General features: G+C 44.6%; 1 protein-coding gene across 5 annotated transcripts; it reads right to left on the reverse strand.

Annotated features, from left to right (window-relative positions):
* Positions 1-1,528: 1,528 nt before the first annotated feature.
* On the reverse strand, positions 1,529-22,415 carry sema6d (semaphorin 6D). 5 transcript variants are annotated; one of them, XM_008276090.1, is made up of 20 exons: positions 22,218-22,415; positions 15,685-15,856; positions 15,034-15,145; positions 14,161-14,221; positions 13,888-13,950; positions 13,653-13,754; positions 13,364-13,454; positions 13,008-13,127; positions 12,585-12,673; positions 11,539-11,756; positions 11,329-11,460; positions 10,544-10,699; positions 9,084-9,257; positions 8,585-8,725; positions 8,288-8,365; positions 8,097-8,155; positions 7,462-7,518; positions 6,763-6,945; positions 5,495-5,736; positions 1,529-5,382 (listed from the first exon to the last, which is right to left on the reverse strand). In XM_008276090.1, exons 2-20 carry the CDS (start codon positions 15,806-15,808, stop codon positions 4,252-4,254), a joined length of 3,333 nt encoding a protein of 1,110 aa, XP_008274312.1. In that variant the 5' UTR covers positions 15,809-15,856; positions 22,218-22,415; the 3' UTR covers positions 1,529-4,251. The 5 variants fall into 5 exon arrangements, with proteins under 5 accessions (XP_008274312.1, XP_008274313.1, XP_008274314.1 ...); XM_008276091.1 differs by lacking the exon at positions 22,218-22,415 and adding an exon at positions 21,248-21,542; XM_008276092.1 differs by lacking the exon at positions 7,462-7,518.
* Positions 22,416-23,272: the final 857 nt, after the last annotated feature.

Here is a 23,272-nt window from a genome sequence, read left to right on the forward strand (position 1 = left end):
GACCATCTGATAAATTGAGAGGATGGGATGTACATCAGAATAGCAAGAGGCGCCTCTTTGTTGTTCCCCATTCCCAACCAAATCACACCCCAACCCCCGCTAGAACACCCAGAGGGGAGAATGTTTCCCTTGTGTGTGTGTTCGTGTGTGTGTGCGTGTGTCTGTGTGTGTGTGTGTGTATGTGGGTGTGTGTGTGTGTGAGAGAGAAAGAGAGCGGGGTTGCTAGGAGGTGTGAGTTTTCGGGAGGTCCTGCTGAAAGCAAATGAAAGAGTACTTGTGTCAACATTCTGACGGCAGTGATGAGCCACAAAGCCTCCTGGCCAAACATCCAAAGGGCTGCATCACCTCCCTGCAAAAAAACAAAAAAGCCAAGTGTAGCCCTCCTACACTTCTTCTTTATGTGCAGATCAGTGAGATGAGGACGCTTCCTCTTTCACTCTTTCAGTCTTGATATGTAACTCTTAAATGTTTGCACAGTCATTGACTCAAGCACCTAAGAAAAAAGTCCTTATTTTTGATGTACAAAAGTGACATTTTGGACATTTCTACTCTATTTGATAGCAAACAGTGAAGCGGTAGCACGAGGAAGAGAGTGGTGCTCATGACGTGCAATAATGTTTCCTGGCTACACTCAAATCGGGGACATCGTGCGATAAGCTACCATGACATCCAGCAGTTGATAGGTTCATCTCATTTACCACTAAATCCGGTTACAACTGTGTATTTTCTGTACGTTTCTGTGAACTTGGCACGAATCTGAGGTTTTGCACTTCAGCACATGATGCACATGTGATTATACCATGTTTTTCTTGTTTTGAGAGGAGAATTAGTGGACATTCCTCAACGGACAATTTCATTATTCTCCATTCGGCAAATTGGATACATGAAAAGTCCCTTATCTAGCCATCGCTCCTTTATTCTTTGTTGACAGCTAATCTTATCACTGCCCCGATCTGTGCATGCCATCATGCGCTGCATGTTTATGCTGCGCCCATCCATATGTACGCTAATGCTTGTGTGTGTGTGTGTGTGTGCGTATGTGTACGTGTGCACGTTTCTCCACAGCTCATTGGTGGCTCAGATCTTGTGCCCCAAGCAGCAGTTAGTCCAGATGTTTGGTGTCCACAGGAACATACTACTTTGGAAACTTTCCCACATGCTATCTGGTGTGGTTGATTCTCTGCTGGCCCCAAACATCAAAACAACCCAGTTCTAAAAATAGTCGTCATCATGCTGAGACTCTTAATGTCTCTGATAGTCGGCTCACAAAGCCCAGCGAAGACACATAGAATTTTCCTCCAGCCCCAGCTGTAACTGCAGAACACATCTCGTGGCTCTTAGGCTGGACTCACAAAGTCCTAACTGTCAGATTTAATGCTTCTTAATGCTCTCCCACACAGAAACATGAAATAACATATAAATTTATAAAACCCAATGAGGCCAAGCTAAAACCACAAAACAACTCTTTCTGTGCAGTAATGTTTTATTTCAACTATACATGCCGTGTTAAAAAAATCAACAAAAAATATCATGAAACAAAGACCATCATTATTATTTACACATTCACAGTACAACTTTACAACATATCTACACGCTCAAATACTCTGGAGATCATATATACAGCTGGCCTCACGTTGCCATGTTGCACAGTATTTAAAATCAAAATTACATGACAAAATCTGGTTTCATCTGCACATACACCAAAGCTCAGACTGAAATATAAAGGCTTCAATTTAGATTGCAACAGAAAGACCCAGTTCATATTGCAATGTACAAGGCAGTTGAGCGAGTGTATGTTTGAGTGTATGTCATGTGATGTCAGTGTGCATGTGTTGAGTAGAAAAAGAGAGCCCAAACACTGGTTAGATGACAGGCAGAAAGTCTTTACATACAATCATCACTTGTAAACAAAATGTGGCTTTGGGCTAAACAGGCAACTGACACTCGAAAAAGGATTGCAGAACTCACCCAAATAATGCACCCCACCACTTGCTACGAGAAATGATCCCTCGGTCGTCCCTACTGGCCAATAGAAAACAATTCCTGTCACTGCAATCTTGGGGAATTGCAGATTCTGCATGACCGCCAGGCCTTGCCAACAGGCGGCTCTCATGTGAACACTGTGTTAATACATTGGCTGTGGGCAGGATGTGCTGTGTTGAGCCGACTGCTCCACAGTGCAAGGTCTCACCACCCTACATCCCACGGTCAAGAAAATACATTCACCGCATGGCACCTCTATGTGGTGGATTAACACCATTCTTTTCAACACCGGCAGTAAAAGAGAAAAATTGATTCATATCCCAATAAGTTGTTGTTCATTTTGTATGACTTGCACTCGCACGCGGAATGTTTGTCAATTTGTCTTCCACATCGCTTCAGTTTGGATTAGGTAGTGATTTTCCAGCACATGTCTTGCTGAATTCCAAATTGCTGATGCAAAAATTGTTTATATAGCATATGACAATAACATACAGAGGACCAATTGACATTGCCAATATTATATACTGTACGCGATCATTTTGTGAATAAGGCACACAATGCACAGATTCAGGTTCACTCGCCTAAAAATATTTATACTCCTTATTTATAGCATTTAAGTATATACAGGATCTTGTCATTCCCAGCATGACTCATTTGGACACATCAGTAAATGTTGTCTTGATTGTACACTGGCCACTCGCAGGGGAAACTGCACGGGGAACACGGGCTGCAGAAGCAGCACGACAGATGACAAAGATGTTACATCCATGTATTGTTCTAGGGTCAGTTGAATATACCTTTAATAGGATTAATGTAGGAGAGAAACTCTAATGTTCTGCTATTAGGGGACACACAAGTTTAACAGGATAGCAGTGCCCTGAATGTTGGATTCATACACTTGGGCTAAACCATTGGTGTTGCTTTAGTTTCATATGGTAAATTCTTTAAATAAAACTGTAAAACATTATAAAAGCAAATCATTCTGTTTAAAATTCATTTATAGAATGAGATGAGAAATGCATTTTTTTTCTTAATACCATTGCTACATAAAGACAGATGACTCTTGAACCACCAGTATAATTCTTACAAAGGGGGCAGTGGAGGTTAGGGGAAGTTTCAGTCCAGGAGAGACACGTTTCATCCCATGTATCAGCTTTAACAGTGCATTTGGTTGCTTAAAACTGTACTTCTTGGCCCCTGTCTGCAATATAACACACACTCTCACTCACACAAGCAGATGTGCACACTCATATCAGAGGCTATCCAAGCCTGGTTCAGAAAAAAATGCATCAAAGACAAACACCAATGTCTAAAACCAATAGCAGCAAATGTACAAAGTAAAAATTCCCAGTGAGTTTCAGTATACACCCAGCAAGACCAACTTCACCGCAACCGAGCCTAATTACCAGAAACGTTACAGAGTGACACAAAAATACTGTTCAGGCTCGGTTCAGAGGGATTCCAACAAGCCTAAAGAAGAGATAATATTGTTGAAATGAAGGACAGTGTCTTAGGTCTTAAACAGGTTTTAAGGTGCATCCTCTGGCAAGTGGCACCAACCTCGATTACCAAGCGTGAATGCCTAATATGTGTGCTGGCTTTGCACAAATCTGCTTTCCAGTCAACCAACACACACGCACACATTCATTTGCACTCTTTTTCTGTTCGCTTGCTGCTTAATTCAGCTATTCGCGGTCATTTGTTTCTTAAGCAACACACACACGCTATGATTATTGATTTTCCTCTCCTCTGCCCTCTGCCATCTTACTACCAAAGGCATGGCCTACCTCTCCTCTTTGTTTAGTTCACATTAGTGGGACGACAGTGCTCAAGGGCAGTGACAAATGAGACCCATTCTTCAAGTATTCCACTGTTTTTGACCTGGTACCACATGCACATACGCCGCAGCGGCCCCTGCTGGTGTCCTGAACCTCGTACCTAGTATAGGAACGATTGACACCCAAGCCCAGATACAATGGGGAGCAGCAGACTGACCACTGTCCACTGTTTATATCCTGTGGCTACTGTGACAAGGGAGGGAGATGGGGTTGTAGGGAGCCAAGAAGCCCCAATGAGTATCTTTGGCCGTACATGTGATTTTCCCTTTTTAGTGTGAGTGAATGTGCATATCGTTTAAAGGGGGAACACACCTCAAGTTGATACACAAACACACACTAGGCCTTACCCCATCATACCCCACCCCAAGCCCTCAGGGCTCAAAGCTCTACGGTCAAGGCTGAGCGCTCACTCAGAAGTGTCCATTGTCTCTTAATAACTGTACTTGTTGACCACTCGCATCTGTGGAGTCTGTGGTGAAAACCCATTGGGTTTAGGGGGCACATCTGGCTTTATCGATGGGGTCCGTTTGAGCCCTGTGCGAGGGAGTGAGCCGTGCCCACTGTAGTTGCTCTGTCGGGATACAGAGGACGGGTGGGGTGAGTGCATTCCTGATGCCATCACTCCGCCATGGGAGTCAAGTCTGGAGGGGGGTGTTGGGGGCATGTAACCCCCTCTGTTCATACTGTGTTGGCGAGACACAGACACCCCCATAGTTACCCCATTTGGTGAGGTGGATAAGGAATGCCTGTGAGAGGCACTCCGGTGGAGTTGGTACCCCCCTCTTTGCCTCTCTAGGGTGCCCCCCATGCTCAGGCTTCCCGTTGGTGTCGTGGGAGTGGTGGGCATGGGCACATCAACCCTCTTGGTGGGGCTGTGCCTTGGTAGGGAGGAGGAGGGAGAATACAAGGAGGCCTCACGACTGGGCACCTTCGGGGGTAATTCAGTCAGTTCCTCCATGGGCTCCAGTGTGAGATGCTGCCTCGGGCGGGGGCCCGATCCCTCCTGAAGAATGGCCTTGGGGTTGGCCACAGAGTCATTGAGGTGTTTTAAAAGGTCATTTAGGGTATTTCTGGCATCCACAGACCTCTTCTGCTCTTTTCTACTTCCCTTAGAATCTGGAGTCTTAAGTTTCTTTTCAGATGAATGTGGCAGTGTGTCATCTCCATTTTCAAGGTTAGGGTGGTCGTGTGTGGCGTTGGGCAAGACAACCGCACTGGGGATGTGGGAGTGTCCCAGGGCAAGGTGAGGGTGGTGGGGGTTGGAGTTCACAGGAGCAGGAGAAGAAGGAAGGAACTGAGGACTCTTGGCTGATGAGTTGGACTCCTTGCGGGGTCCACTGGCCTTCCCGTGGGCCCTCTCCCACTGGTTTTTGATGGGCTGCAGGCCTTTCTGCTGAAGCACAGGGGTGGACTCCGGTGTGGGCAGAGCAGCTAGCTCAGGGGGCTGACAGCCGTCCCGCAGGATCATCGTCTTGGTGTCACCGTTGGGTGTATTCAGGTCTTTGCCATTGCTCAGCAGATTGGTGTACAGCTTGGGAGAATCAATGTTGGTCTGGTACTCCTGAGAACATGACAATAAAATCAAAAGAACAAGATTAGATACAGTTTTACATCTTCCTAGACCAATCCTCTCCACTAAAACTGTAGCATTAGAGGTGTTTTTATATCTGTACCTTTACAGGGCTGTCAAAGAGGCCATTGAGCTTGACAAAGCTTCCAGTGGAGTCGGAGCAGGATGGTGCCGACTCTGCATCCTTGTGAACATGTCTTGGTTTACGAAGGAATGAGTCGCGGTAGCAGAAAACAATCAGACCAGCCAGGAGGGCACCCATGAGGAAAGCGGCAAACACACAGGTGATGAGGATGTTCATGTGGACCATCTGGTTGGTCTCACCTGCTTGGATATCCCACACACCTATAAAACAGTGAGCCGTTGGTTAACCCCCTGGTGAAAAGATTGTAAGTGCTCAGTGATGCGTAACTCTCTATTCCCCCCACAGCAGAAATGTGCATGTTTGTGTGTGAACACAATCATGTGCAAGTTTCTGCTACTACACCTCCCATTATACCAGGTAACCAGTCACACATTGTATAAATACTGTCACAATGCTATTCATCTAAACCCAGATGAAGAAGAAATATGGTGAAAATCAACAGATGCTGTTATGTACCCACATCCATTTCACCATGTATATAAAGCCGCATTATGTTAGTTCAGCAAGGATGACGTGAGGTTGTTGCCTTGACCCACGTTCCATTAGAGGGTTTTTGTCATGCGTCCCGTACCAAAGTGTTAGCAGTGCACTCTTATCTGAGATAGAGAGCCAAATCAATGTTTTCGCAGAAGAGATCAACCAGCAGGAAATCAGTCATAGGAAAGAGAGGCAGTGTTTGATTCCAGGTGTTCAGATAGCTGCTGCTCTATGGGAGGTTTGTTAGTAACCACAGACATTGAAAGAGTTAGTCATCCACCGTGCGGCCACGATAGCGATGTGGCAAGGGAGGCCCAGTCAATGATCTACCAGCCAGGGTAAACTGTTACTAAAGCTATGGTTAAAAAAATCTATACTTGCAGAGACAGAGGCTAAAACCAAACAAAAGTTTTTTTTTTTAAAAAGAAACTGTGAGAAATGTGAGTTTATTAAATAGGAAAACTAGGAAAAAAAACATTAAGAAGGAAAGAAAGAAAGAAGACAAGGAAACTACTGTTAAAACTAGTGCAAGAAAACACAATATCTATAGCAATATAAATTATGTATGAAATTAAAGAGACTAAATTAAAATCTGCCATGTTATCTAATAGAAAACCTTAATAGCTGCCACTGTGTTTGCATATGTGTGCCTCTGTGTGGTTTCACAGTTGTGTGGCTTAGTGAGAGTTGCTGGCAGCTATCGGATCGGGCTCAATGCAGCATGCTGGCTGCCTCCCTGTGGGCCTTACCCTCTTGGCCCCCTGGGATTGAGTCTAAAGAATGGGAGGTGGCTGGGTCATCCTGCAGCACAAAGCCTGAGCCGTAGAGCTCTGGACCAGGCCCAGAGCTGGGGTTCTGAGTGGGTATGAGTACTGGGGGGTGTATGGGCCCACTGGGCTGGACAGTGACTGGCGCTGATGAAAACTCCATGTCTGTGGTGACAAACAAACTGTTAACAAACTGTGCAGATGAGTGTAAAGCATACTGTTACCATCCCAGTTAGTAGGCATGGGCAGAGTGTATGACAAAATAATGGATAAAAAACATATCACAGTCAAAATAGTGTTTTTTCACATTCACAGACCAATCAAGTACATTTTTTGTTTTCCGTTGAGACAATTTGAAAAGGGGGAGGGGGAAAGGGAAGATACTCTAGTTCAAAGTGGAGTCGGTACACAACAGTAAGGATGCTGAGGGATAGTGGGTGGGCATGCAAGAGGGAGGATGGACCAGAGCAGGAGGTGATGAGTGAAAAAGGTGGGAGTGAATCTGTGCTGAGACGGAGCACTGATATCGCCTGGTGGTTCTGTTGTTTGTGATGATAGAAATGAAGTGACATTGGCATTCGGGAGGCGAACAGATGAAAGGTAGCAGTGGGGGGGAAAAGAAGGATGTTGGAGATGCTGAACTCAAGGAAAGAAACCATTTGAGTAAAAGATCAAACTAACCAGAGGTAGGGTCGCCAAATGATTTGTAATCTGGCGCTGAAGTAGTGCCCAAAAACGCTAAAAGAATTAAAAGGACAAGAAATCATTATAAGGGAATTCAGAAGTTAAAAAAAAAAAAAAAAAAGAAAAACCCCTAAGAGACACTAAGAGTGCAGTTTAGTTGCTTTAACAACAGAGATAATAAAGCACTCGCTAGCAGTGTCATTTTCTCACTGGAGGCCCTCTGGTTCTGATCAATACTGAGGTTCAGCCTGGGTCATGTTTAGCTGATACACATGAAGGGACAGATGCATTTAAGTGAAATCAGTAAAGGCGCATTTTCTGGCCGTGAGATATCATGAGGCCTCTATCATCTGCACCAGCTGAACATGACCCCGTAATTGTACATGTCCATGTTTCTGCCTCACAGGCGGCATTAGTTACAGGTGGCCATGTACTGTATGTAGATGTGTGTGTTAATACTGCACATAGACTAATGTAGGGGCAAGTTACTGGAGTGGTTACTGGTGTGAGTGTGCAGGCTCATGGTGTATGTGGAGATGAGTTTGTGTTTTATTTGCGTACAATGTGTGCATGTATCTGTGTGTGCGCTCGTATATGTGTCAGGGTAGATGGCATGGAGATGAGCTTTGTACCTTGGCAGTCTCCGAGGTGGGCAGTGTTTCCAAATTCAACATCCTGCTCGTATCCAGCCCTGGAAACAGACAGAAAAAAAAAAAGGAGATAGACACAGATATGAATAAAAATGTTGCCAAAGAATTCTTGTCAACTCCTTTTCTCATCTATAATATTTGTGTTTCATATTGCAGCTGGGGTTTGAACTCACAAAACACCAGGCTGTATCCTCTCACAGGCTGCGTGAGGCTTCCAGCCACAATAAGGATCCCTTGATGCAATGCAGGACCTGGCACCACACAAGAACACACAAGCACAGCAGGTTTAATCTTTCTGGAAAGTCTACTATAATCATTTGTGACTTGACTGAACATTAACCAGAAGGCATAGCTGTTATCATTCCCTTTATTACATTTACCAGAAAAACAAAACAATAAAGTCACAAACCTATGACTGACCGGACGAAGCACAGTCAAACCTCCTACATGTGCAGTAACGCGTCACTTACTTGTGGCAGGAAGAATATCTTTCGCAGCGACTCAGGGGAACACGGATGACACAGCTTGAAAAGGCGACATAAAGGCTGTGTGTGTCTTTGTCCACGTGCAGGGACAGGACACGCTTGTCATCCTCGCGGTTAGACAGGCACCTGGAGAGAGAAGAGAGAAACCTAATCAGAGGCCTGTCAGATAAGTCTGTCTAATGTTTCAGTCTCAGTAGATTTAATCACTCGTTAGGCGGAGGAGTCACATAAAGCTTTTTTCCCTCACAGTTTAACAGGATTTTAACCTCTGACACATGGCAGTGTGCATGTTTGCTTCCACAAATAATCACAAAAAAAACAACGCACCCATACTGTGCATGCAGAGAAAGCAAGCAGACACTGCCATCTGTGCAAGGAAGTTTCACCTTAAGAGTTGCTGACTCCTCAGCTAGCAGACAGACGGGGAAGAGAAACAGAGAAGAGGTGCAGACAGTGAGTGGGTGAGGAGTGCACGTATCCCTACTTGGCCCTGTTGAAGATGTCTATCTCCTCCAGAAGCAGGCTGTCATTCAGGGACACAGAGGAGGTCTTGGCTAAAACCTTGAGGACAATCCCCGACTCAGCCCCGATGAACACCACTGTGTAGTTCTTGTGGGGTCCTGCTTCGTTGTCCACAGCCAGCGCTGTCAGCCTGTACCTTTAAACACAGCAGAGAGGCAGGCGTTACTCACTGGAGGGATCATCTCAGTCACAACAGGAACGGCCATTTGAACACATAAAGATGTTTGGCTCTGTGAAACCTTTTTGAAAATCTCATCCTATTTTCTTTATTATTTTCATTAACATGCGTACTATTTACCTACCTGCCAAAGTAACCTTGTAAACTCCAAGCATTTTCTGGGCATTGTTTGCTTCTGTCACATGTCTACTCACTCTGGGCTTAATTTTCACTGCAATATAAAGTCCTGTACCCAAAGCCATGGATAATAATAAAGAGAACTCCAAAATGTTTTTTTGTGCAGTATGCCAATGTTATAATGGCATAAATGATGAAAATTTAAAAAAAAAAGTACAGTTAATTTTTTTTAGATTATTACTTTTTATAATCAATTAAATAATCCTAGAATTTAAATTACATATTTTCCAAGTTCCTGCATGTTGCCAATACTGAAATAAAAACAGTTGATTCTACATCCTACAGATATTTTACTATTTATTTTTTAAATGTGACTGTATTCTTCTGCCATGTTGCAGTTCACCCCAGTTCACACCAAAGTTTCTGAATTTTTGTCATGTGTCGGTTAGTCGCACCTGAGTCACTACTGGCTTGATGGTTGCACCAAAGAGCACAATTTCTTTGTATTTGAAAGGTTTATGCAAACAGTTCATGTCTCAGCATGAAAAATCAAGTGATTTTGATGAAATATTGTGATTTTAGGCTTCGATTTGGATTATGATCCCAATAGAATGGAAATCCACAGATGAGTAGCTCAGGACTTGCTGGAAGCGATCTTTTAAGGACAACAAGTCTTTTAAATCTGCCAGCAGATTTGGGGATTTAGATGGTTAACGTTTCTATACTCATTTCTTTGTTTGAGTCAGCAAATCTTCATATACTGTATACACACTATGAATAACTACGAGGCTGTCATGTAGGATGTTGAAATTTGGATCTTTAAAAAACTTGAATGTGTCTATTGCATTGAATATGGAAAGTCTGCATCAAAAGTTTGGCCAGATTGTTTGATTGGACAGTCTTGTTTTATTCTTCTTCTTCAGATGATGACTTCTATGTTATTCTATTTCTTGTAGTTGTTTGTTATTGAGGAGTAATGTGACAGGAGAAGTTGGAATATTTCGATAAGACATCAAAGAGGGCTTTGTAAAAAAAGTTTATATTCCTCAAACTAAGGTATTCACAAAATCCTCCAATTCCAAAACTCAGGTGTTGCCCAAGCACCGATCCGTGCGTCACGTATTCACCTGACTCGTGTCTTGGTGAACCAAGGCTCGTCCCCGATAGAAGGCACAGCTGTGTCCATGAGGGGGTGCGACTTGATGAACTGCAGGGTGTCGTCCGGAAACTCGACGGAGCTCTTAAAGGACGCAGCTGGACCGTGACCTGCACAGCACCCGGGTCTGGGATGGAGAGCGCACATGCACAGAGGGCAAAAGGTCAAAGATCAGCTTATACGATCACACACCAGGGAGCAATAACAACGTGAAGTGAAATGGATGGAAAAGAGCAATGAAAGGGTGAAGGAGAGTAGCAGGTGCTTATTAGGATCACAAAAAGGCCTCAGCTGGAAAACATAAAATATACATATGCACGGTTATCCCCTATTAATGATTCACTGAGGTAATTAGGTGCTCCGTGGACTTTGTGTTTTGGACCGAGGGCAGGGCTACAAATATAGGTGCTGATTGTAAAACGGGTTAAATATGCAATGCGTCTAATTATGCCAAATTAATTATTTAATCATCAGCAGATGGTGAATGTGTGTGCTGGGTCAAAACTAATAACCTGGTCCCTTACTAGTAAAAAGGGTTTGATTTCATTGGGTTTAACCTGGACAAAGAAGGGTTAAGAAAGGGAGTAAAATGACAGGTGGTAAACAGCTGCTGAGTCAGGAACCACCTGCTCAGAAGAAGAATATGTTTGAAATTCAAAATTACTTCTTTCAAACTTGCTGTTTTGTTTTGCTCTTTTGGCTCTGCGCTATTTGAACTTTGAAGTATTTTGAGGAAGAGAGAAGATCAATCATTACCGAGGTTTGGGCAGCTTCTCCTCTGGAAACGGAGTCCACACCGAGTCAGGAGTCTTCTGCTCTTTGAACCGACCCCAGAATACTTTCTCAATGTCGGCCATGGAGAAGGCACACACTGCTGACCCCGGGATGCTGTGGAGAAAGAAATGCATCAACATCCATGCTTGACTTCTAAAACTCTGCATCCTCTCCTCAGCAGCTGCGCCTCACCTGTTCATCTGCGTGGTGAACACGCCCACCACCGAGGGAACTCCGTTGATGTCGATGATGTCGGTGATGGACTGAAGCACGTCGAAGTAGAAGAAGGACTCCCCTGGCACAGAGCAGTTCAGCCTCGCCTTCACGAAAGACGTCCAGTGCTTCTCCAGCACACGCTGTGACCCGCCGACGTCATTTTTACAGATTCGGGCCACGCGAGAATACACAACCTACATGGAGCAGAGGTTTAAGAGAGACTTGAGGCGCGTGGAAGCGAGGAGGGGCGTCTCGGAGAAAGTCACTAAAAACACTTCAGCGTGCTGAATAATGCATTTCTCCATCCTGTAGCAACTCGGCACAGATGACTTAACAAACACTCTCATATTTAACGTAGTGTGTGGAGATTGTTTGCTGACTGGAGCAAACATTTAAAGCAAGAACACATCCAATCGCTTCGACTGACTTAATGCAGCACAATGTGATAGTGTGTTTTATTGCACATATTACCCAGGCTTAGAGTATAAATGAGGGGACGTGAAGCAGTTGGCTAAGACAGTTTTTAATAATTTACCAGTGCAAACCTCCATCAGAGGCCAGGTGTCACCCCAGCATTAGTAGGGTTGAAATATTTATTAGCTGGTGGCTGATGGAAGATGCTGGCTTCCTGTGGCTTGGCCAGACCAGCTCAGGATGAGGCACGGTCAAATCTGAACATAGAACATCCTAATTCCCTCCGCATGAGTGTGTGTGTCAGAGGGAGAGGCAGACACAAAGCGTGCAATCTCTGGGAGACAAATCCTCTCACTGTGTAATGGTTTTACATTAGCAGAACATTCCCAGGAAACACTGGTGGTTGAAATTTCTCGTGCATTCTAATGTGATGTAGTGTCATCGCTTGAATGGGCCCCATTACCACTTGGCCCATTTTGTGGCAGGAACACATGCACTGAGGGAGGTGTAAGCCCTCCTTTTTTTTTTTGGGTGGGGATGGGGATAAAGGCCTGCATACTCTGTGTAGAATATGTAAAGCATTATGAACGGCAGGTGCACTGTCTTACCTTCCCCAGATTGCTGTGCTCCACTGCAATCTCTCGGTAGAAAAAGTACACATAATTCCCGTACTCTGCTGCGTGCAGGAAATGAGGTTCTGAGGGAGAGACAGAGGCCGAGAGTTGAAGTGTATTTCTGCACCGTCACCACCACTGTGCATGTTGAATATTTCAGGGATTTGTACAAGGCTGTATATGACTGGGGGTGACCTAGATTGCCTGGGAGAGAACAGGCCATATCCCCACGGAGCTTGGCGAGGCAGGAGAGCGCTCTATCACTCCAAAAACAGCTCTGACAGCCACGTACATACATGCGCCATGCAAAGGCACCATGGGCTTTTAGTCAGCTGGCAGGTAGACACATGTTACCTCCAGGAAAGGCAAAGGGAAACAGAAATAAAGATTCAGAGCGATAAAGAGGCGCTCGCTTACCTTTCAGCCATTTGGAGTCATATTTGATGGTTCTCAAGGCTGATCCATCACCCATACTGCGATAGATGACAGAATCACTGGCCTGGAAGTCAGCTACGGTTGCAGAGTACAGCTTCCCTTCTAAAAAAACAAGAAGGAACACAGTCACAAAAAAAAATAAAATGAAGATGCACTGCTTTTCAATGCTTTGTTTCTCTTCTTTTATAAAGCTTAATTGGCTGAGTTGTTATCGCTGCAGGCACAGTTTTACTGTGGCAAAGACACAGAGGTGATAATGAGAGCATAAGTAGGAACACATTAGTTCTTCTTCAGCAAGACTAACTATGTGCGTGGGCGGCTGTGTGTTTGACCCTTACCAGCGAAAAGGGCAACGTTGGTTTGCTTGGAGTCAAATGGGCACCGTGCCAGTCCATTGATCTCTTCCCCATCAAACTCCAGGTTATCCAGCTGAAGGGAACACAACAATCACCCACACATAAAAGGTTTGCCAGTGAAAACAAATACGCATAGAGGCACCAGCATGAATATGAATCACGAATGACTCTAATCAAATGCATTTAAAGAAGAAATTGAAATATAGGGTGTGCTACCCAAATTGCTATTTACACAATCCTAGTTCAGATTTGCGCGTAGTGGGATACTGACCCTGTAGTATCTGCACATGGGGTTAAAGCCATTGGTGCCACAGATGAACACCAGGTCGTCGTTTCTGGGAACCAGCACTTTGATAAAGTTGTGGCACTCGTCCTGGAAACAAACGCACAACATGGGATTTTATTTATTTATTTATTTTTGAGAGGCTGCCAGCTCACAGTTCAAGCTTCCGTCCATGTGATATAAAACAAAAAAAGGTGTGCGGTTAATGATTTTTTATACGTACTCTGTGTTTTCCCTTGACGGCACACATCTCTCTGTCAGCTTGGCCCGATCGCCATGTTAGCTTCTGTAAAAACCGACACGGCGCATTAGCCACATGCATTGGAACATGAAACACACAATACTCACTCATGCACGCGCACACACACACAGTCCTCCCTTTTCCACTCTCTCATTTTACAACCTGTCCGGTTTGTGATGAATTGCTCAGTATTTTTCTACGGAGGCCCTTTTAGTGTTTGTGGATTGAGAGAGCAGCTTGTGGGGAGAATCTTACCCGGTAAGGAATGATCTCATTCCTGTAGGATTCTCTCAGACTGACAAGGTACACCTGATCTCTGTGGACAGACAAAAAAACACAACATATACAGCTCAGGGAGACGGCGTGAGCAGGAATACACATACATGATACATATTCAGGGCTTTTCCAGCTTGTCTTAAGCTGCTGTCATTATCATTTTTTTTCTATTCTTAGAGGAATTGCCATGCATAATAAGCAGCTTATTTGCATTATTTTCCAATATTTTTTCTTTATTTGCCATCATGAGGTTTCTTCTCTGCTGTATTTGTCATCAGAGGGGCCTCATTTACTGTCAACCAAATGTATGTCTGTTGTCAGTGCCATATGTCAGTGTTAAAAACACAGAAATACATTTTTAAACGTTATGACGGAACAACAGTTCATGTCACTTATATTAGGAAAACAACAACAAATAAACACGCAACTGCTGCAAGAGCAGGATCCACCTGACAACAGAGATACATGTGCTGGTGATTACAGAGGCTCCAGAGGTGGGAGTTTTATACTGTAGATGTCGAGGTGATTTCCTGCTACAATATTAGTGCTAGCGGTCAGATTAATCCTGCTGCCCATAAATACCAAAAAGACATGTAAAGATGCCAAGAAATCCCTGACAACACATCAGGCCGGGATGATAGACGCCCTTAGCGGATCAATACAGACCATATACATCAGATGCAGGCCTAGAAGCCACAGATCCAATAACACTAAGAGCTTTTCCCCTCCCTTATGCCTTATGTTTACCTGCCAAGGAGTGACAGAGTATGTTGGCGTGTGTGTGTGTGTGTGTGTGGGGTGGATGTGTGAAAGAGAGAGACGAGCGATAGGCATGGTGTGTGCTGAGTTTACCTGCCAGCGATGAACAGAGTGTCCTGTATCTTGGTCATCAGCTGAAAGTCAAGGCGATGCTGTGACTCGTTGCCAGAGGGCCTGCCTCTGAACACTGGGTACCTGCGCGCAACTGCAAACACACACGGACACACTATTAACGGGAAACTAATGGTACAGGCTGCCTCTTTTGCACGGATAAGCCACACTCACCTCCTGCTACATTTAACTCCGCTGCACTGATTAGACATAAATATGCTGTGCATGTGTTTTATACAAATCCCTCTGCAATTAAGGTAATGGTGCAGGATAAATAAATAGAAGATCTGTGTGTCATTGTGATGGGCTTGTGCGTTTAATCGCGGCTGCCTTTGTCAGCACATCTCTGTTGTTCCAGTACATCACAGAGATGAAAATGAAATTCACTTAATGCTATGACTGGCCGTACAGCAGACTGGTTTTATTAGTATGGATGTGGCATGCTAGTGTCTGAACTGCTGACACGATGAGAGGGAGGAGGCTGCAGGTATTCGTCTTAAATCTGTAACAATACGGCGACTGGAGGGTGCAAAAAGTGGGTTTTTAAGGATTGTTGCAGATCTTTCCAGTGACGTCAGAGTATCTGCAATTTAAACCCCCGTTTTTGCTGAGCTCATTTGCGTGTGTACTCACAGTGTGCGTCAACGACATCGAGGGGTATGATGTCCTCGGGGAAGCTGACTGCAAGGAGAGTGCGTGAGGCTGTCAGCAGCAGCAGCAGCAGCTCACTGAGCAGAAGCGCAGCTCTCTGGCCCATGGCTGCTCACAGACGACACTTCCTGTTTCACACTGGTGGAGATGTTACCTGTTAACACACACAAAAAGCATGCTTCTGTTGCTTCACGTGTAACAAATGTCATGTCAGATTTGCTATACTGCTGAGCACGCTGTTCTTAGGAGCCGAATCCAAACCATTTGTTAACCTCAGGACAGCAAAAATAAGAACAGCTTCCACTGTGAAGTTTTTCCTTTCTTGCTGATACCCACTATGTTGGAAAAACACAGACATAATGCACACATAATGTCCTCTCTGGTTTATTGATGACTGAGCTCTCAGTGGCAGTGCTTGGCGTTTCCCCTCTACCTTTCCCTGCATCTGCTGTCTAAGGGAAGGTCAGCCAACTGACCGGTGGGGTGTCTCGGTATGTGTTGGATGCAGCGGAAGTCCACTCTGTTAGAAACGTGGCAGGCCTGCTGTCTCAGTACATCTGTGCTCTGATTGGCTTGTACAGGGCCATCGCTAATCAGCACATTGCAACTTCATCACCATCAGTAGTGTAGCCTCTGCTCTGACCTTAGCAGACTTCTATCAGCACTCTGCTGGCTGTTATTGCTCCAGCCTTTCCTCAGGGCCTCTGTGCTTTATTGCAGAACAGTGATTCACTCCTATTTGTATTGAGTTCCTACACGTGCACGGTTGTTTTGACATAGTAGTAATTTTTGTGGATAAAGTTTGCGCAGCATCTGATTGTAGACATGATACACCAACAGCTACTTTGGTAATAATTTATTGTGGGAGTGGCAGGGGTTTAGTGTGTATGTTAGTGTGTGGAGGAGTACTTTAGAGACAGACTGTGTCTGTGCATATTAATGATCAGTGTACATTCAAATATTTATAAGGCAAACAAATTATTCATGCAGGCAAAGCCTGAACGGATATAAACAATTTACTGGGAGACGTCACACAGGCAGAGGGATGGATTAGCTTGGAGCACACCGGGATAGACACACACACACACGGTTGCACATACATAATCACTCTTTCAAATGGTGCAATGCAAAGACTGGTGCGTGTGCGCACACGGACACACACACGGTATTGACTCATTTTTCAATTAGCCCCAAAGCACACCTGCTCCAGTGCTGTCTGTGAGCCCTGCCTGCCAAGCCATTAGTGCTTTGATTGATCCACACAGGAAACATGGCAGATCAGCAGCCAGAAAAGGCAATCTATGGACATACCACTGTAACCATGTGAGTAGTTTGTAACTCTAAATCTGGTCACTTTTGTCATGGAAAAGATTGGACATCAGTTGGGCTTCTGTAATATTTCCAAACCCTTAAATTAACTGACACACATGGTTGTCACGTGAATTAATTACAACACACATGGTTGTCAAGTGGAAAATTAGACGTTGTGAGGCGCGTACCTGACAGCAACAATATATATCAGCCTTTTTGTTTGTATGTGCATTACATAACATGTAATTTGGCGGCGCTACCTTTATTCCAACATGTTGACAGAAAACACGCGGCGTGTTTTCCAGGCGCTAATAATCCCATTTTTGTCTCAACAGTTACTGTATGAGGATGTGTCACTAAAAAGAATGGAAGCGGTGGTGAGATGGAATCAGAGCAGTGCCAATGTGTTTTAGTCATCAACAGTGTGTAATCATGGCTATTCAGTACTCCGTGGGATACTGAGGCCTTTGAAGGAGCAATGTCATTATGACTGAGTAATGCACGGCCTGGATGAGACGATGCTTCATCTCAATCAGTCCACTTAGTGGTTAAATTACTGGTTTGATGTTTAGACAAAATAGGAAGATATTACGAGGGCCAAAGGGTTGTTTTCTCTCCGTATAACTACAAACATCGATGCTGCTGAAGCAATCGCTATTTCTAATCTAGATACAAATGAATCTCTGGACACAAACGATCCGCCAGATCTATACAGACGAAGAACTGTCAGGAACTTAATCTAAACGAGAAATGATGACACCGCTCTGAAAAGAGAGGCGGCGGTGTTCCTTAAAAGCATCGCAGCAATTTTTTTTTTACAACCTGGTTCAGATGCTCTCGCACCAAGAAATGTGCTGTGTTAAAACCCAGGCAATAAATTGCTGAGTTTCTAGGAGAAGCCTGGGACAGGAATAGATACCAAAGGCTCAACAACAGAAAAATAGACGAACTATGAAAGGTAAATAAACCCAGCTCTACATTTCAATTCTATAGTGCTATCGTACCGGCTGCAGGCTGTGCTCGTAGCCCAAATTCAGGTTGTGTTCGGAGGCAAATCATTTCCTTACTTGTCAGAATTTACAGTCCTGCTCTATATCCCCCCCTCTTCAAAAGCACCCACATTCACACCACTTTCTCCTGCCATTCTCCCTCGCTTAACAATTCCAACAGAAAAAAATAAGCACTCCAAGCACAGGCAATAGCTCGGTACCGATCTCCCATGATTCCTTGCATGGTAATAGCCGTGCTGCAGAGGCAGAGGCTTTCCTCAGAAACTTTAATGCAAAACAGAAACAGAAGACATCCAGAGGTCAGTGATCTAAAATTACTTCTCAATCTCTAGTGAGCCCAGCATGTTTTCTATTGACTATTCCTTAGCGCTCTCTGGTTCCTGCCCTCCAGTATATGTAAGTGTGTATGTGTGTGACTGTGTGTGTGTGTGCGCGCACATATAGGCCTCAACAAGCCTGGAGACGCTGGGCTTGTCACGCAACTCAGTGCCATTCAGGCCTGCCTCGCTCTACCTCTGTTATTACAGGCTTTTCAATGTCCTACAACCACACACTTTCCCTGCTGATGTTGTTGGCTCGGGCCCATGGTGTTAAACATGGGAAGGGGTGGTGGTGGGGGGTGGGGGTCTGGTGGATTGCTATTTCTGCTGATGGTGGGTGTAGGGGTCTGTTAGCTCAGTTCTGGTAGTTACAGCTGAAGCTTTAGTGTTCCCAGCTTAAAATGACAGATTGACACATATTCTCCTCTTAGCTGTGCTCCCACCAGCACATGTAAGCCATAACCTCTCCTACACTGCAGTCCTGCATGGATGTGTTTTGTTTTTTTGTTATGGAGGTCCTATTGGGAGGAATTGGGGATAATAAACGGACAGTAAACAACAGTGATGCGTGAGGCTCCGTAAATTGTGTGCGAATGCAATGGGTTGATGTAATCCCTGCAGAACAATGGCTGCTGCTTGAGGCTGCTTGACTTGTCATTTTGCACCATACTGAGCTGTAAACCTAAAAGCAGAGGAAATCAGATAACCCAGGAGTTTGGTTTCAGGCATTTTATTCCTCACACTTATTGTGTGTGTGCCTAGATGCATAAGTAGACATGCGTGACTGTCTGTCCAAAGCTGGATATGCGCTATAACACGGTTGTCACAACTCTCAACTGTAGCTCTGAGAAAGTGATCAAGATGCAGCCACACAGGAGAGCGAGCCAGCCAGATGATTAGAGCAGCTACCACACAGGCCCAGAAATGATTACTACCCCTTTTCCCACTTCAGTAATAACCAGTACCCCTAATCGCATGCTATTTACCCAAGGATCACTTCGGAGGGGCTTGGTTGGACTTGTTGCTTCAGAGATTTGGCAGAAGGAGACGGCTCCACAACCCTAAACCGAGCTTCCCTCCCTTTCTTCTCTACCTTTGCGAGGGGAGGAGTGAAACAGGAGAAAGGCTGTTCTCAGCAGTAGTTCCATAGTGGAGCACAAAAGGGCTTGAGCTGCAGGTGTGACCAAGAAACAAAAGGGGCTTTGGGCAACTCCACACAATAGAGCCCCACCCCCCGGTCAGTGGACCTCTACGGTCAGAGGAAGCTCCTAAAAAAGGGAGTTCAGAGGGAACAAAGCAGACTGTATAAACATGCTGACTCCAAATGTTGCACACGGGGGTCAAACTTTTATCACTCTACCAATTAAATACTGAGCAATCTGATTTGCGAGCAGCTGTTTGGAGAAACCATACGGGCTGTAAAGGGTTAATGCTGATCACTGTATGGTTTAATGGTGGTTGTTCCGGGGTTACAGGCGACTGTAGTGGAGGTTAACGGTGGTCGTTCTGGTCACTGAGTTCTGACCCTGCAGCCAGTGAGGCGGAGTGAGACACACCAACCAGCTGTGCTGTCAACAGATCCAGGGCTGGTTCTGATGTTTGACCTGGTCGTACTGTGATGCTCCTGCCAATATTATCTAGTTTGTACTTCCAGTAGATGAATGAAACTCTCCAATCTCTGTGGCACACCTTCAGATCGTCAGGGAAAGGTGCACATCTTTATCTTTATTTCTGTAAAGAGGCTGAGTTTGAAAGTGCTAAAATTTTTTTACCTTAAACATGAGTGTAAAGTTTTGTCATTTTAAAAGATCAATAAGCACTTCATAGTCTACAGTAGCAACTTAAGAATACGCCTTTCTCTTATTTGGCACATCTCCTTCTGCTCCATTACTTCGTTTCTCCACATTTTCTCAGATATTAAGACACAGCTCCTCCAACTACTCTAACAGCCACACTTGCATGCCTCTTTATGAAACAAATGAGCCATCATGATGCTCTCTCTTCCCTCATTCTTCTTCTTTTTTTTTCTTCATTCCCTGGTAATTTTTTAAGTTTTGCGTGGGGATCTTCCGCTCCTGCTTTGCGCACACAATTCACGCAGCAGCCCGGGCTCTAATGCTCGCATTGTGCCGCATGGAACATAAAGGCATTCAAGTTTTGTCCGTGGTAAATCTTTTCAGAACCCTTTAGTCCACATGTAGGACTCACACAAAAGACAACAAAGACGCGGGGGACAGCGGTGGAGTGACAACAACAGGGATGGGGCTGCGTTTAACTGCCTCCACAGCACTTAATGCATGCACAGGGCTGGGCTGTTCCGTGCTGCTCTGCCTTCCACAGAGGTTACGAGCGCTTCTGCGATTTATTATCCAATATAAGAATAGCAATGATGAAATTGGGAATACATTAAATAGATTAAGAGGCATCGGGAAGCGAGCGGACGACTACGTTGTTGTTTAACTGTGCGTCACGCTCGTCTTTTATTGTTTGAAAGCCATCTGTGCCTGCAGGTTCAATCGTGTGCAGGTTACCTTTTATTCCAAGTTGATTTTGGTGAAGTGGAAAATTCCCGTTTTGATCTGTGTAACACTACTTGCAACAATGGAAGACACTGGGGAAACAAAAATAAGAGCACTTTGCTGCGTAAAAGCTTGGTTTAAGTGTTCCACCGGCGTGGCTCAAATATCCCGGTCCACCATCATCAGGGAGATTTGTTTTACTTATTAAATGTGCTTTGATTCTGTTCACAAAGTAGCTCTCCGGATGAACTAGTGAGTCATATATCCTTTAATAAATCCAAGCTTCGCCTTGATAATAATAATAAGCTCCAACACAGGGAATGTGTCCAAAAACAAGAAGCAGGAAAGACACACTTCTATCAATAATTAAACTGAGGACACCTACCTTAAGTATCCGAATTCACGCATGAACGGGGCAGTCCGACTGAATGTCATATTCCTTTGGTAATCCATTTGCGAGAAAACACCCAGCGTGTCATATTCCTGTTATTTCAAGCTTCATCCGGACCCCACTTTGCTCTCTCTTTTTTTTTGTGTTTTGTTTTATCCAGCTGCGCACAGATTTCAGCTCCGCTCGCCACATACGAGCATTTTTCGCCTTCTCTTTGCCTCTGACTCTTGTGTCCGTCCCCGGGCCCCTGCGCTCTGATGAGTGATCTTCAAACGCTCTCTGCCACGACCACACAGCCGCCCCCCCACTCTCCCTCCCTCTCCATACACCGAATACACCAGCCCCCTTTCCACTACGATTAACTTTGGAAAGCAGAGGGAAAAGACATAAACATTAACGATGCACTATCCTCTTACTACGCCGCTCTCCTGACTCCACGCAGGCAACAATCACTGATTTTTAAAAATAACAAGAAGCTGTGCGGAGAGCGCGTATCCACCAGACAGAATGATCGGATTGAGGCAAAACTCTCATCTGTGCGTAATTTGCGCTGAAAAGACCATGATCGCACAACTTTGCTCAGTCTCGTAAAGATTTGTGGCATCTTAAACTGTCTCATAAATAAAGAGGTAATTCACATTTGGTTTGTCTCCTCTCTCACGCCGCTTTATGAACGGTGGAAAAGACGCTTCGGAGCTGGACAGATTAGATTTTTTGCCACTCCTATGAGCAATGAATGAACATTACACTGGATTGATGCGTAAAAATAGTCCGGAGCTCAACTATTTCTGTCCTACAACCTTCAGTTTTTTTGCATAGCGACGTGGTCAGAAGAAATATTTTGTTTCCCAAGCAAAGACTTCTCTCTAGTTTTTCTTCCCCCCCCTACTCAACCTTCGACTTTCACTGGCATTAATACGTCGCAACAAAGTAGAAAAATCCACGTAGCTGCAAAAGAACTCACCTCATTTGAATTGATTGTTTTGTATCCTTTTTCCTCTTTTTTTGGCGTTGCTGTAATCCAGAAAAAGAAGCCAATATTTTGCGCGTCGTAGTGAATCAACTTCTCCTGGCTGGGAGAAAAACAAACTAATGCACGGCAAATGGTGTAATTCGACCCGTGCTAAGTCAATCCATCCAGTGAGAGAACCGCAGCCTACCAATAAGCAGCGCTCTCGCTCCGGTCCCTCCCCCATCATCCATCTCTCCTCAGTTTGGTTTGGGCTTCTCTGCCTCGCTCTGGCTTCCTTCCTTTCTTCCCCTAAAGCCCGGAGAGAATGAAAAAAAAAAAGCGACCCCCTCCTCCTCCTCCTCCTCCTCCTCCTCTCCTCTCTCCTCCCTCTCAGTTCTCCTCCTGTGTGACCCCATATTGCCCCCCTCCTCCTCTTCCTCCTCCTCCTCCTCATCCCCATCCCCCAACCAGCAAGTCAGCAAGAGAGCCTAGTTAAAATCATTTCAGCTGAGTTGTGGCAAGTCGGGGGCTGCTTAGTAAAAACACAGCTTTGGACATGTTTGGATTTAAGGATGAGATTTAGCACAAATCTGCTTCTGCACAGCATCATGCAACTGGACTTTTCTGTTACAACGCGTGTAATTATTAATGACAGCAGTAAAAAGTCAGGAAGAGAAGTGCAGGGAAAAAAGTTTTACCCTTGTACTGAAAAACTGAATCCTTTTTTTTGGACACACAAACTGACATATTTGTGTTATTTAAAATGGAGAAATTCATGCCACAAATGTATTTAGGGTGAAATAAACTCCATCCCACTGTAGGAATGTCAGATCAATCTACATTTCTTTAAACTCTATAGGTATGCATACTACATTTACATGTCATGCAAGGCCAGAGAAATGGAAGACCATTTGCACAAATCTGCTTCTACGTCAGCACAGCATCATGCAAGTGGATTTTTCTACTAAAAGCAAAGTAATTATTAATGACAGCAGTAAAAAAAAAAAAAAAAAAGAGAGAGTGTAGGGATAAAGTTTTATACTCGTGCCAAATAACTCTGCATACAC

The sequence above is a fragment of the Stegastes partitus genome, unplaced genomic scaffold (genome assembly GCF_000690725.1).
Source record: "Stegastes partitus isolate 25-593 unplaced genomic scaffold, Stegastes_partitus-1.0.2 Scaffold64, whole genome shotgun sequence".
NCBI lineage: Eukaryota > Metazoa > Chordata > Actinopteri > Pomacentridae > Stegastes > Stegastes partitus.